Source organism: Beta vulgaris, chromosome 9 (genome assembly GCF_026745355.1).
Source record: "Beta vulgaris subsp. vulgaris cultivar EL10 chromosome 9, EL10.2, whole genome shotgun sequence".
NCBI classification, from domain to species: domain Eukaryota; kingdom Viridiplantae; phylum Streptophyta; class Magnoliopsida; order Caryophyllales; family Amaranthaceae; genus Beta; species Beta vulgaris.
The window spans coordinates 48721394-48735689 of record NC_079210.1 but is presented as its reverse complement, the minus strand read 5'-3'; the positions used below and the strand labels follow the sequence as shown (position 1 = coordinate 48735689).

The 14296-nt window shown below is 36.2% G+C and overlaps 2 protein-coding genes across 5 annotated transcripts; both read left to right on the top strand.

Moving 5' to 3' along the window:
* Positions 1 to 687: 687 nt before the first annotated feature.
* LOC104904386 (thioredoxin M3, chloroplastic) lies at positions 688 to 6276 on the top strand. Of its 4 annotated transcripts, none has more exons than XM_010692616.4 (3): positions 688 to 792; positions 3120 to 3339; positions 5754 to 6276. In XM_010692616.4, the coding sequence occupies exons 2-3, from the start codon at positions 3129 to 3131 to the stop codon at positions 6071 to 6073; spliced, it is 531 nt and encodes a 176-aa protein (XP_010690918.1). In that variant the 5' UTR covers positions 688 to 792; positions 3120 to 3128; the 3' UTR covers positions 6074 to 6276. The 4 variants fall into 4 exon arrangements, with proteins under 4 accessions (XP_010690918.1, XP_010690919.1, XP_048492469.1 ...); XM_010692617.4 differs by having other exon boundaries at positions 701 to 884; XM_048636512.2 differs by lacking the exon at positions 688 to 792 and adding an exon at positions 1035 to 2305.
* Positions 6277 to 10024: 3748 nt separating this feature from the next.
* On the top strand, positions 10025 to 11380 carry LOC130590237 (uncharacterized). The gene has a single exon (XM_057392287.1). It carries the CDS (start codon positions 10025 to 10027, stop codon positions 11378 to 11380), a length of 1356 nt encoding a protein of 451 aa, XP_057248270.1.
* The last annotated feature ends 2916 nt before the right edge of the window (positions 11381 to 14296 follow it).

The window sequence follows — 14296 nt, the reverse complement described above, 5'->3', positions numbered from 1 at the left end:
TAAATGTAAATTTGTTTCCTTAATATTAGCATGTATTGTTGGTTGATTATCAATTACAACCATGATTTATTCCAAATTGATTCGGTATTTTTTTGTTTCCATAATACTCTTATTCATATTTAAATTTCCTTAATTGATTCCATAATTTATGCGAAAATCTCTCAATTAAGATCGTGATTTGATATATTTTTTTTTCCTAATTTTCACGTGCAACTTGCTTGACACACATTACCTTAGTCCAACAAACGTTTCCTTAATTATGTAGATCACATATCAATTATAATCCTTGATTGACGCCAATTATAATTTCTTTGAGCCGTGTGACACGTGGACACCCTCAATGAGCTCGAAAAAAATACTGACCAAAGGAGCATGCCACATCATGCCACGTAGGATTGAAATCGATAACAGAACGACACGTGGCCTCAAGGATCCTACTTTAAATATATATATATAGATATTTTGTCCATTTAATTTTTGATTGAAGTATTTGATGCATATACCATTTTAAACTTGTTTTAAATGGCAAGTTGGAATGAGAATTTTTAATGATTTGCTTTCGTAATTTTTTTCATTCCATTAATTAGATCATTAAGGGTATTTTAGTCACTTCAAAAGAGGACACCACACCTCATCCCTTAGCTTATATAATAGAGATATTCCCCAGTTGCCATATAAATTCAGCAAAATTATCCAACTACCTAACTATACACGTTTTCATTTCAGTATTAGACAAATTACCAGCAATACCAAATTCCACTTTTCTGCAACTTGCTCGAGGTCACCATCACTGTAAGTGATTCACATTCTTGATTTCATTCTTGTCATTTTCTTCACAAATTTACATTTGATCGACAATCTGCAGATTTCTGAATGAAGTTCAGGTTCTTGATTCAGAAATTTTTCAACACATTTTGTAATATTAAGTTAGAATATGGCAATTCTTTATGCACATTATGCGATTTTCTTGATTTTGATCTTGGAAATTTTTATATTACTTCATATATAGCAGTAAATATTGAGACTTATATTTTCATGTTTGAATGAAGATTTTGAAGTGATTTCTTTCAGACCCATTTAAAGATTTCATATTATTAGTTGTGTATTAGAATATGGGTTGATCGACTAAGCTGAAATTGCTGATTTAGTTGGTTGTATGCATTTGATTATGCAATGTTTTCCCTAAACATTTGAATGAACCCTCAAAATAGTGAAATACTAGCAAAATTTCTTACTTGTACTTGTAGAGTATTAAAGATTTTAGGTTAATCATTGCTGATTTAGAACGATCAAAACGACTGCTCATTTGGATTATGAAGGGTCAATTACATTAAGATATAGTATGACACAGTATAATTTTATTCATAAGTTATGGTCCTGGATCGTAGTTGTGACTTGTGAGATGTTCTTACAATTGTGATTGTACAAGTTTGTGTATGGCCCGTTATGGGGGTACCTCTGAGGCTGATGTCTAAGAGAAGTTCTAGTTTTCTTGAGATTAAAGGTTTTACATGATGTCTAGTTGAACTGTTACGCTTTGTGTTACTCAGACTCGGCTACAAGTGTCTTCTCGGATATGGGGTTCTGGGACTTGGCCACTTTGTAGTAAATCGTGTCGTGTCCAACATGGGTGTGTGAGGAATTGGACGAGTCGGAGTATATGCTTACATTGGAATAGATCTATGTATGGGCCTTGTTGCTGAAACTGAGGGAGTAAAAGCCTAAGAGGTATGGGAGGTCATGCAGGTTGCAGGAAGAGCTGCATATTGTGTTTATGATCTTTATGTCCTTTTGTTTCTTTTGGCAAAAAGGAGTTGGGTTTCTGTCTAGCTTTTCAAAGTACTAGGTACTTATTTTGAAAATATAACATCGTATTTTTTTTTGGATCCATGAGCATGTTTAAGGAATTTTGTTGAATCTGAATGCATCAAAGAAAGATACAGGATATTTAAGGAAGAGTAAAGAATGTGTCTAGGTTACTGAGGTAATGAGAGATGTCATGAATCAACTATGGAACAAGCATAACCAAGGAGGCCCAAATGTTATACTAGCGGAGGAGAGAGGATTCCGCTTCATAACTTTTCTTGAAAGGATGAGGAGTTGGTTGAACTTTCTTGTGCAAATATATGCACTTAACTCAATCCAAGGCACATGCTCCTAGATTTGATCGAGTACAGCTTCAATGGAGACCTTAAAGTAAGGTATAAACTTTGAAAGAAAAGGAAGTGACTGATATTGAGGGCTGGAAGAAGATGCTAATGATTAGTTTCAGTGATGCGAATTTTGAATCTAAGAGGTTGTATAGGTATGCTTGATCCCAAAAGTGATACTCCATATGCCCTCTAAGACCTTTTGTTGTATCCTTTGCTCCCTGCTTCTCTAAGATGTCTCTTCAACACTTAAAAATAAACTTGTTCATGATACCCTATTCTTCAAGCCATTACCAATGAAATAGAGATAATGGTGTCCTAGGTTGACAAAAAAAATTATTGGAAGAAGGGAGGAGCTATATTTTTTTTTGTTCCTGTTCATATCTGAAAACTAAGTTGCATGCCAATTCTAACTTGATATTTCATTGGTCAAGCAATTAGTCATGATTCTCTTTGAACATAAGGCGATGTGAGCCTGAAAGTGGGAGTTGCAACAGTAGCTTGACGGCTTGCATTCTTCAAGGTGCTACTTATATTGTCATTTGTATGACTGCAATAAATGATGTGATAAAGGACTACTTCTGTTTGGATACCTGGTAGGTTTTATGTAGCTTTAAGAAACCTAGTTAAGTTCTTTAGACCAGAACTTGGACTTAAGTATGCTGTTTATTATCAGTATCAGCTAGTTTAGGCTGATAAACCCTAGAAAATGCAATTTCGATGATGTGAGACTGAGAATCATTGAAGAGAAATTGAATGTCAAACATTGGATGTTAGGTTTCAGACAATTATTGGACTGTCTGATGATGTGAGTCAATCTTCCGACTGTGGTCCAGATTAGCCTTATTTGGCAGGTCTGAACTTGATGCCTCAAAGATATGATGTATTATCTGCACTGTGTTTGTAATTTGTGTTTAAAATCACTATAGATGTAGAACTAGAATAACAATTAAGTGTACTTCTTTTCAGGTTTCCGACATGGCGCTGACAGCCTCTATGTCCTTTCTGTCATATACAAATTGTTGCGAGGGCCTCCAGCAATACAGGGGCAGAGTTCCAATTGGATATGGGAGTCAGGGAGCATTATCATTGCCAGCCTTGTCTTTCCTCTCTCTACACCAGCGAAATCACCCAGGTTGTCTCAGAACAACACGACGCTCTCCTGTCGTTTGTGCCCACCAGCCGAAGAGTAAGCAGTAGCTTGACGTTGCTTGTTTCACTAGCCATAGCTTGTGTTTTCCTGATTTATGGTCTGTTAAGTAAGCTTTTTGCATTTTCTGATATGCCGTGCAATGGGTATTGGTTTCTGTCTTGTCCATGAATTTACCGTTCATTTGCTATGTAATAATTTCTGGCTATTGCTCATTGCTTGTTTCTTAATTAGTTTTCCTGCAGTCAAATGTTATTCTCTCTCTCTGTTGATATTTACTGTATACATTTAGATTTTTTTCCTTGTTCATGCTACCACAAGGCTGTGCCATTTAGGCAGATACATCCCATTCACAGTGACTCATTAGTCATTAGCTTTGTAGTCATTTGCTGAAGTGACTCATTAGCTTTATGGAGCTATACACAGTTCATGTTAAGTTTAAAAGATCTCCTATCCCTGATAGATTTAGCAATCATATCATATTAGATCCTGGCTGGTTTTGCAAACCACGGCAACCAGATAGGCAGATACATCCCATTCAAGATGTGTTTGCCTATGCTGTCCTTATTTCAGCCACAACTGAACGCTGTGAGCTACTCTGGGTCCCATATTGATGCCCCTAGTTGCCTTTTTGTGTTAACTATGACCAAAATCGGCTCTTGCTTTTCAATTGAAAAAAGAATGGGAGTAACTTTTAGGATAAATTTAGCATAATATTACTATGACGACATATTTGGCATATCAGTGGTCAAAGTCACCGATCTTTGACCAAAAATTAGTCAGCTGAGTAGGGCTGGATGGAGTATTGGATTGGTTCATAGGGGATTATTAGGGCCAAATGCAATGTTGGAACATACAAATCATTAGGGACCTGCAGTTGATTAATATTTAGAAACGCTATTGATACTTGATTCAGTGGGCTTCTTTTACCTGTAAAGTATAAAGTTTGTCTGTCACTTCTCGGGGATTAACTTAGTCTTTCATGCCTATTTTTACACCTTAGAAGACCTAGGAATCCTGCTGTCTACTTGGTTGAATAGCGCCTTATTGCCAGAAGCCGTGGACAACAAATGTTTAGGAGGCCTCTGGGCTCTGGTTAAGCTACTATTATGTGTGGTCTTATGACATGATGACAATGGTAAAGTTGAAATGCAAGAGCTTGCTGTGATCTTGGTCATAGCAGCTGCAGCAGACGTTATATTTACAAGATGAAGCTTCATTGTGGGGACTCTTCTATTAATTTAATGGGGGATCTGAATAATGTGCCAAGATACAAAGCTTGATGAATTTCCAACATTTGGAATTTAGTGGCAGTAATCTACTAGAAGTACACTCACAGATAAGGGCAGATAAGGTTAAAACATAAGCATTGCCATCTCTAGGCCAGCTGAAGGTCAGGTGATGTAAAGAGAGCTGTTTTGACTGCTCCATCTCATAAATCTTGCTGACAGCTTCTTTATTAGGTATGATTAGACCTATGCAAAAATGCTATGACACGAAAACCCGACCCTACCGACCCGATTTTCTTTGGTTTTGAGTAAGAATATTTGTCCCAAAACCCGAAAAGGACTTGAACCCGGAGATTTTTGGGTTAGGGTGAGCCGACCCTATTGACAAGAAATTACAATAAAATATTAAAAAAAAATAAAATTTAAATGTGAATTATAATATTTCATTAATTTGACTAATAATAATCAAAAGTAATTATATATTTACTTGAAATAAATGTTTACTTTCACATAACTTCATTATCTTTGATTTGTTATGATAGAATATTGTTTATAGTACCATTGTTGATCTGAATGTTACCATTTTAATTGATTTATATTATATATATGTTACTAATATGATGTTATATCATACTAAACATGAAATTATAGTTTTACTACTCATTCTATATGAAGAATAGAAAAATTGATCAAAAGATGTCATTGATCCGTATCTTGACTCTAACCCGACCAGCAATCCGCATAACCCAACCTGAAAATAAACTCGTCCCATATATACTGGATCGGAAATTGGTCCGCCTGACCGGCTCGCTGGATAGTCTGGGTATGATCAATTGGACAATTGGTCACTGACCCAGTGTTAGAAGGCTCAGGATTTCCCCCTCAATTAGGTTGTCAAGTTCAGCGAATGGTAAGCTTGAATATGCTGTAATATACGATCTCAATATTGACAGACATAAATTGGAGGAAACTTGCAGAGGCCAATGGCATGGTTAACTACCATGCTGAATATTGAGCTTTGCTTCCTACTTTCCGTGGCACAATTTTTTTTCTACTTCTTGTGAATTTTTCTACTTTCCATGGTGTTACTTTCAAACCTCTTGTAGCATCAATAGAACTGTGGATTTTGCTGCATTTTATGGTGTGAATTTTGTGCTTGATTTATGGCAAATCCATTGATCTGGTAGCACTTCACGTTTGCTCATCCAAATATGTTTGGCTCAGCTGCAACAGTAACACAGAAGTCATGGGACAAACTGGTTCTGAAGAATGAATCTCCTGTTCTTGTTGAGTTCTATGCAAGTTGGTGTGGGCCCTGTCAGATGGTTCACCGAATAGTCGATGAAATTGCCATGGATTACAAGGGGAAACTCGAGTGCTTCATGCTCAACACGGACAATGATGAAGTGATGGCCGAGGAATATGAGATCAGGGCTGTTCCTGTGGTTCTTCTGTTCAAGAACGGAAAGAAACACGGTTCCGTTGTTGGTACCATGCCAAAGGAATTCTATGTGGCTGCCATTGACAAGATGTTGGCTTCTTAACTACCTTAGAATATGTAAACATCTTTCTGGTGAAATTGATGTATTCGTTGTAATGTTGTAGTATACTTGTCCATGGGACACTTGGTCAATTTGTCCATGCCCAATTCCTTCATATTGTGAATATATACCTCTAGTCTCAGCATATTGGTGCTTTGTTCCTTGGCTACATGAAACTATAAGTAATTGAAAGTTGAAACTTGAAACTGTGGATTTGTTCCTTGGCTACATAGTTTAATTACAAATTCTTAGGTGCAACTTTTTCTTTCTCAAATCCTTATTATGATCCGGAAATATGATAGATTAGGATACTGTTTGTTTTGGAGGAAAACGTGTTGATCTCATTTTTCGTTGTTTGGTTGGACAAGGAATTTAAAAAGGAAAATTAAGGTGGAAAAGAGTTTTCCATCCTTTTGTAAGCATTTTTCCTAAATGTTGAAGGAAAATTATTTTCCTCCACTCTCACGTCCAACATCACCATTTTCTCCTTTTTTAGCTTAATAGTTTTTCATCAAACCAAACAAAGAAAAATTAATATTCATTTGCGTTTTTTTAATGTTTTCTATCAAATCAAACGGACTCTAGGTGCAATATAATTATGATCTAAAATGTGTTCGAAAAATAAGATATTAATCTAATAAAATGCACTTGTCACAATACAATAGATTTGTTCTTAGCTATAGTAGTTCACACTTCACAGACAAAACTGAAATTCTAAAGATCTTCTTGTTCACATTGAGAATTAAGATAAAGTATGTCTAAAAAGCATGTCTAAAAGACTCGCGCAGTACTTATTAGAAGTAATTATTAAATTAAGGAGTGTAATGATATGAGGAGTCACTTTATATCCAAAAATCTCTCATTCAACCTTCCAATCATCTTTGACGAAAACTTCCTCCATTGTTTTTGCCCATTTTCTTTTGCACGTTATAGAATATGCATATCTTAACTATTAACATATTTAATATAAGTGAACGATAGGTCACAGGTTCGAATCCTCCCTTCCTTTCTTTGTACTTTGTACCGCCTTTGTGGCTCATATGGATCAAAAAAATATATTTAATATAAGTTTTTTTGAAAGTTAATATATTAAAATGTATGTATTTATTACGTGCAAAAGAGAGAGAAGAGGATTATATCATTTCATTGCTTAAAATTTTCTTACATCGCTTCTATTACTTAAATACAACCGTTACTATAGGACAAACAAAATAGAATATTGGATTATTGACATTCTAACATAACGGCTAACTAATTCTAGACACGTGTTAAGTACGCCTATATTAAATTCTAAATAGATAGAATAAAAAAATGATATGCTCTTCCTATCCTTAATTTGTTTTGGTTTTACTTTTTAAATTATATTCAACTTATAGAATATTTTTCTGAATTTATATTTGAACAAATATTAAATTTTATAATATTTATTAATTACTAATAATTATAAGATATATGTTATATATATGTGCTGGAGCTTATCATAAAGATCTTTTATAGTCGAGCTATTTGAATATTCAATAGTTCATGGGTCAAACTTTTTTTTTCAACAAGGCCTTTACAAAATCAGAATGGCCATACCACTTGACGTCGGTGGACGTTTTAGAAGATAAAGAGTGTTGACTCTACATAAATTCAATAAGAATATATAAATAAGAAAAATCAAATGATTAGGATTCGTGTCATTTCCTTATAACTTATAAGATTAGTACTTCTTCCGTTTCAAAACATAAGGCACGCACAATATTCGAAGTCGAACTTTGACCATTAATTGCTCTCAATATACGTTGATAGAAAATTTTAAAAAATGATTTTACTATAGTATTTTTCAAGACAAATTCAATGGTATAATTTTTTTATGTATCATATTATGAGAGCTATTTGTAGTCAAAGTAAAAAAAAAAATTCGTAAAGTGTGGATGTCTTATATTTTGAAACGGGTAGAGTATTTGATTTCATCCGTTAGCTTAGCATATCAATTGAAGATGTGATGTATTTTATTGTCCAAACTTTATGAGTTAAGAGAAAAGCCTTTAGAGCAACTCCAATGGTAGAGCAAAATGAAAATTGGCTTAGAGTGCCACATAGATTTTTCTAGCAAATTCCACTTTAAGCCAAAACTCCCCCAATGGTAAGCCAATATGACTAGGTCCCACTTGAAGTAAGATAAATTTTTTTTTTAGAGAAAAGTATAGAAATTATTCACAAAATTCCCACATGGGCCCACAATTTTAGCTCAAGCCAATTGGCTTAGTTAAGCTACATTGGCTAGCAAATTAAATTCTAGCTACTCACTCCAATGGTTGGGCTAATTGCTTAACTTTTTATTTATTTGCTAGCAAGTCCCTATTGTTCACCATTGGAGTTGCTCTTAGTAGACCACTATCTTACAGGTGAATCAATTAAGTTTACGTTGATACCAATTCAAATTTATGTTGCACCCTCTAATTTTTTTGGATCCGCGTCACGAATGCAACCAACTACTTAGTGATTAATCAAACAAATTTAGATCCTATATAATTAATTTAATTTTCAAAACTCCCTATCTTTTTGTGTTTGTGCGAATTGCATAACCACGTGATATAAACGTTGTATAGAAAGTTAAATGTATCTTATATATATATCAATGTAACTATTATATATCAAAAGTATAAAGAAGAGGAGGGGGATTCAAACCTACGACCTATTGTTTACAGCACCTCAATCTTAACCATTAGGCCAAGACATCCTTGGTTACACCCATAAAGAGATCATAGACTTCAAGGTCATAACAAACATATCTATATTTCTTCAACAAGTATTACTTTTTATAAGTTAATTTCAATAATAATGCAGTCTTATTATCAATTTAAATTACCAATACATAACAAACCATTTAAAACATATCATAATTACGTGCAAGAATTATTAGTCTTTGTGGCACGTTGAGCTTATAGTAGTTGGTTTCCCATCATCTTCTATATACGTACATGAATACAAAAGTAAGGTCATATCCCATATAATAACTCCACTTTTATAATGACATAATAGTCAAATGTATTGAATACTTAAACTTATGCAATCAATTTAAACATGACTGCATAAGGTACATATATATTGAGGACTAAAATAACAATAACATAGAATTAAGATAAATTAATAGAATAATCTACATGCATGGTAATTAAGATTAATAACTTAGAAGCTTATGTTCAGTGGGTGTATTATTGGTAACTTATCCCTTTTTTTTGTTTTGTTGTTTTCATAATGCTACTAGCTACAGGAAGAAATGGTAGTTCAGTGGGTACCATCCCGAATTTTAGGGCATTGTTTAGGGTTCGAATTATCATTCCAACAATATATTGGACATTTAATTTTGGCATGTTTAATCTTGTACCCAGCCTCTAAACTGATATACCTGGTAGACTAGTAGCCTAACAAAGATTGGTCTTCGGATCAATTATCTTTCCTAATAAATAAAAAACACTACTACTCAACATTAGGCTCTACTTCATGCTCTGGGCCTCTTTTTCCACCAGGTTTTGAAGAGTCCATCCCAATTCAAACCAAGAGAGAGCAGGAAAAAAGAAGAAAGAGGAAAATTGAGAAGAAAAAAAAGATAAGAAGAGCACTCTTATTAGCACAATCAGCTAGCCCAATCCCTTCTCCCATTCATATTCCAAAATCAATACAGATTGATGATGTTATTCAAATGGCACATACCTTAGGACTATCTTTTGATGGTCCAGTTGAAGAACTGGAGAGAAGAATTGGGGTCATTCTGTCAAACCAAAAACTCAACTGGGAAGCAAACCTCAGTTGAATTACAACACATCCAATCCAAAAGAGAAAAAAATGATTATGAAGCCAATTCTATCATGGAATATTCGGGGCCTCAATGCAAGAATAAAGAGAGCTTCACTAAGAAAATTAATCTTGGTTAATAACCCAAGTTTCGTATTTGTACAAGAAACAAAAATGGAAGATATAAACTCAAAAATTATGAGAACTTGCTGGAAATCAAGTGATGTAGAATGGATTTTCAGTCCTTCCAGAGGCAATGCTGGTGGAATCCTTGCCATTTGGGACAAAACAATCTTCAATGTAGAACTCAAAGTCATACAACAAAGCTGGATTGCTTTAAGTGGTACATTCTCCACTGACTCTTTCGAATGTACATTAATAACGGTGTATAACCCATGTGAAACGACAGCAAGAGCAGAAGTGTGGAAGCAGATAATAGAGTTTCAAAATTCACACTCACTGCCATGTCTCCTAATAGGAGACTTCAATGAAGTCCTTCGTCCTTCAGAGAGAGGTAGTCTTTCATTCTCACAAAATGGTATAAATGATTTTAAAAGTTTTCTGCAGGAACTTAAGCTTCTTGAGATTCACTCTTCAACCAGAGCCTTCACTTGGTTTCGGGCAAATTCAAAAAGCCTTCTTGACAGGTTGTTAGTAAGTCCTGAATGGGTATCCCAATGCCCAAACATCAAATTAACAATCCTTCGGAGAGGACTGTCAGACCATTGTCCACTTCTGGCTCACTCTCATGAGAATGATTGGGGTTCGAAACCCTTTAGATTCAATAACTGCTGGCTGACAGACCCAAAATGCATGAAAATTGTTGAAGAAACATGGAACAAATCATCAAAGCTCAGTGTGGTAGAACAATTGAGGGAGATCAAAAAAAATCTCAATGAATGGAATCATAAAGATTTCGGTAGAATTGATGAAAATATCAGGAGGTTTGAAGAAATTATCGCAAATCTGGATTTGGAATCCAACCTCAGAAATCTTGAAAAAGAAGAACTTGAAAAAAGAAATGAAGCTCAGACTGAATTGTGGACATGGATGAAGCGAAAAGAAATATACTGGGCTCAGCAGTCTCGAATCACTTGGCTCAAAGCAGGAGATAAGAACACGAAATTCTTCCATGCAATTGCTTCAAATAAGAGGAGGAAGGACATGATATTAAGCTTAGAAGTCGATGGCTCAAAAATCAGCAAACCTGATCAAATTAAAAAAGAGGCTCGAAATTATTTCAAGAAAATCTTTCAGGAGGAGCACGAGAACAGACCAACCCTAGACAATCTGCAATTCAATCGCTTGTCACAAAATCAAGCAAACAACCTCACTGCTCCTTTCACGAAAAAGGAAGTAGATATGGCAGTTGCTTCCTGTGCATCTGATAAAGCACCGGGCCCTGACGGTTACAACTTCAGATTTGTAAAGAATGCTTGGGAGATCATAAAGGCTGATATCTACAACATAGTGAATGATTTCTGGGCAACATCTCGTCTCCCCACAGGATGTAATACGGCCCCTACATAGCACTCATACCAAAGATTGAAAATCCTTCAAGCATCAAAGATTATCGTCCAATCAGTATGGTTGGATGTGTATATAAAATAATCGCGAAGATATTAGCAAAAAGGCTACAAACAGTAATAAGCTCTCTCATCAGCCCACTACAGTCTGCGTATGTGCGAGGAAGACAAATTTTGGATGGTGCCTTGGTTGCAAGTGAGCTCATTGAATCGTGCAAAAAGAAGAATATTGAAGCCATACTTCTTAAACTGGATTTCCACAAGGCTTATGACAGCGTATCATGGAACTTTCTTCAATGGACTCTTGAACAGATGAATTTTCCGGCAAAATGGTGTGAGTGGATAAAAACATGTGTAACTAGTGCATCGGCCTCAATCCTAGTGAATGGTTCCCCATGCTCTCCATTCAAACTTCGCCGAGGTCTACGGCAGGGGGATCCATTATCCCCCTTCCTATTTGTGGTCATTGGAGAAGTGCTTAGTCAGATGATAATTAAAGCAACAAATCTGCACTTATGGAAAGGAATCTCGGCAGGATCAAATGGGCCCGAAATATCGCATCTGCAATATGCAGATGATATGCTGATGTTTTGTGAAGCAGACATCAATTCCCTCAAAAACATCCAAAAAACCCTAATTATATTCCAAATGGCATCTTGGTTACAAGTGAATTTTCACAAGAGCTCTTTGATGGGCCTAAATGTGGCATCATCTTGGCTTCAAAATGCGGCGAAGACCCTTCTGTGTAAGACAGGAAGCATTCCCTTCTCTTATTTGGGCCTCCCAATTGGTGATAATCCTGCTCGCATTCGTACATGGGATCCCATAATTGAGAAATTTTCAAAGAAACTGGCTGCTTGGAAAGGAAAAATGCTATCTTTAGGAGGTAGACTAACACTCATCAAGGCATCCCTTTCAAATCTACCCTTATACTACATGTCGCTCTTCCCTGTGGCAAAGGGTGTGATTGAAAGAATTAATAAACTCATGCGAGCCTTCTTATGGAGTGGTGATTTTGAAAAAAGGCCTTTTCCATTGGTGTCTTGGAGCATTGTTCAATACCCAAAACTATGGGTGGACTCGGTGTTGGCAACATATTACACAAAAACCTGGCTCTTCTTTTTAAATGGATTTGGAGGCTACTGGAAAATCCTTTGTCCATGTGGGGTAACGTGATTCGTTCCAAATATCATTACCCTGCAACTTTCTCAATAACCGATCTCAAAGTTCCGGTCTCGGGTGGGCCGTGGAAATCAATATGCGTTGCAATATTGGGTCATGAAGGAGCAAAATCAATTGCGTCAAAAGGAGTGAGGAAAAATATAGGTGATGGGCTCTCCTCTCTTTTTTGGCACGATACATGGGTATGTGAGTATCCCCTAAAACTGGTGGTTCCGAGACTATTTTCCATTGCCATTAATCAAAACTCTTCAATCGGCTCCTATGGGATATGGGAAGGTTACAACTGGGTGTGGGTATTCTCATGGAAGCGAGAACTTCATCCACAAGATAAAGCAGAAAAAGTGCATCTGGATGAGTTACTTAAACTTGTTTGTCTAGACCCAAAGGCAAAAGATCGACTCATCTGGGCCCCCGATAAATCGGGCCGGTTTTCAACGAAATCTTTCACAAAAGAGCTGCACAAAACAATCCCTCCAAGCCTCTCAGATGCGGTTAAAGGGGTATGGAAATGTCTTGTTCCATATCGTATCGAAGTTTTTGTGTGGATAGCATTACTGGGAAAAATAAACTCGAGGCACAAGCTTGCGTCGCTTGGGATAATTTCGGTGAATGAAGATATATGCCCTTTATGCTACAAATGCTCTGAAACCAGTGAGCATCTCCTGCTGCATTGTGCTGCTGCACAACAATTGTGGAATTGGTGGCTAGAATTATGGGGGGTCAAATGGGTATTCCCCTCTAGTCTCCTTGATACTTTCTCTCAGTGGAGAGCTGTGAAAAAGAAAGGATCTTTCTTCAAAAAGGTATGGGCCTCCTCTTTCTTTGTTATTATTTGGACTTTGTGGAAGGAAAGAAACATTCGAGTCTTTCAAGAATCAACAGCAACTGCAAAAAATCTCCAAGATCTCGTACTTCTAAGGCTTGGTTGGTGGATAGAAGGATGGGATAGCAGTTTTCCATACACTCCGGTTGACATACAAAGAAACCCCCACTGTCTGGAATGGAATGATAATATGAAAAGTGCAGTGCTTCCAAAAGCGAACCCCGATCACATTTCATGGTCCCCCCCTCCAGCTCAAGTATTAAAGTGGAATGTGGATGCCTCAGTCATCACATCTAACTCATGTTCTGCAATAGGTGGGATACTTCGAAATAATAAAGGCGAATTCATGTGTATGTTTTCCTCTCCTATACCATTCATTGAAATAAATTGTGCGGAGATCCTGGCAATACACAGAGCAATACAAATATCGATACAATCGGATATTATAAAAAATGCCAACTTCCTTCTTGAATCGGATTCGGCCAATGCCGTCATGTGGTGTAATAGTGACAATGATGGTCCATGGAATATGAATTTCCATCTGAACTACATAAGAAGCATGTGCAAAAAAGTTCTCAACATTTCGATCATTCACAAAGGTCGAAGTTCAAACGTAGTAGCTGACTCATTGGCAAAGCAAGGCCATCACCGAAAATCTGAATTCATAGCATGGTTGTGATGGGCTGGAAAATCGGGGCAAGAAGAAAGGAATTCATGGCATGATCAGAGGGCAATTTCCTAGTATTTTTGGCATGGCTTTAACTTTGGTAATTTCTTCTTTTCAGATTTTATTGTATGTGTGATTGTTTTATTTCATCTCAGTATGGTTTTCAATAGATTAATGGTAGTGCCTGCGTGCACACTAGAATCATAAACTGCTTTCCAGTAGGTAATTGTATTCTTGGCATGTGATAG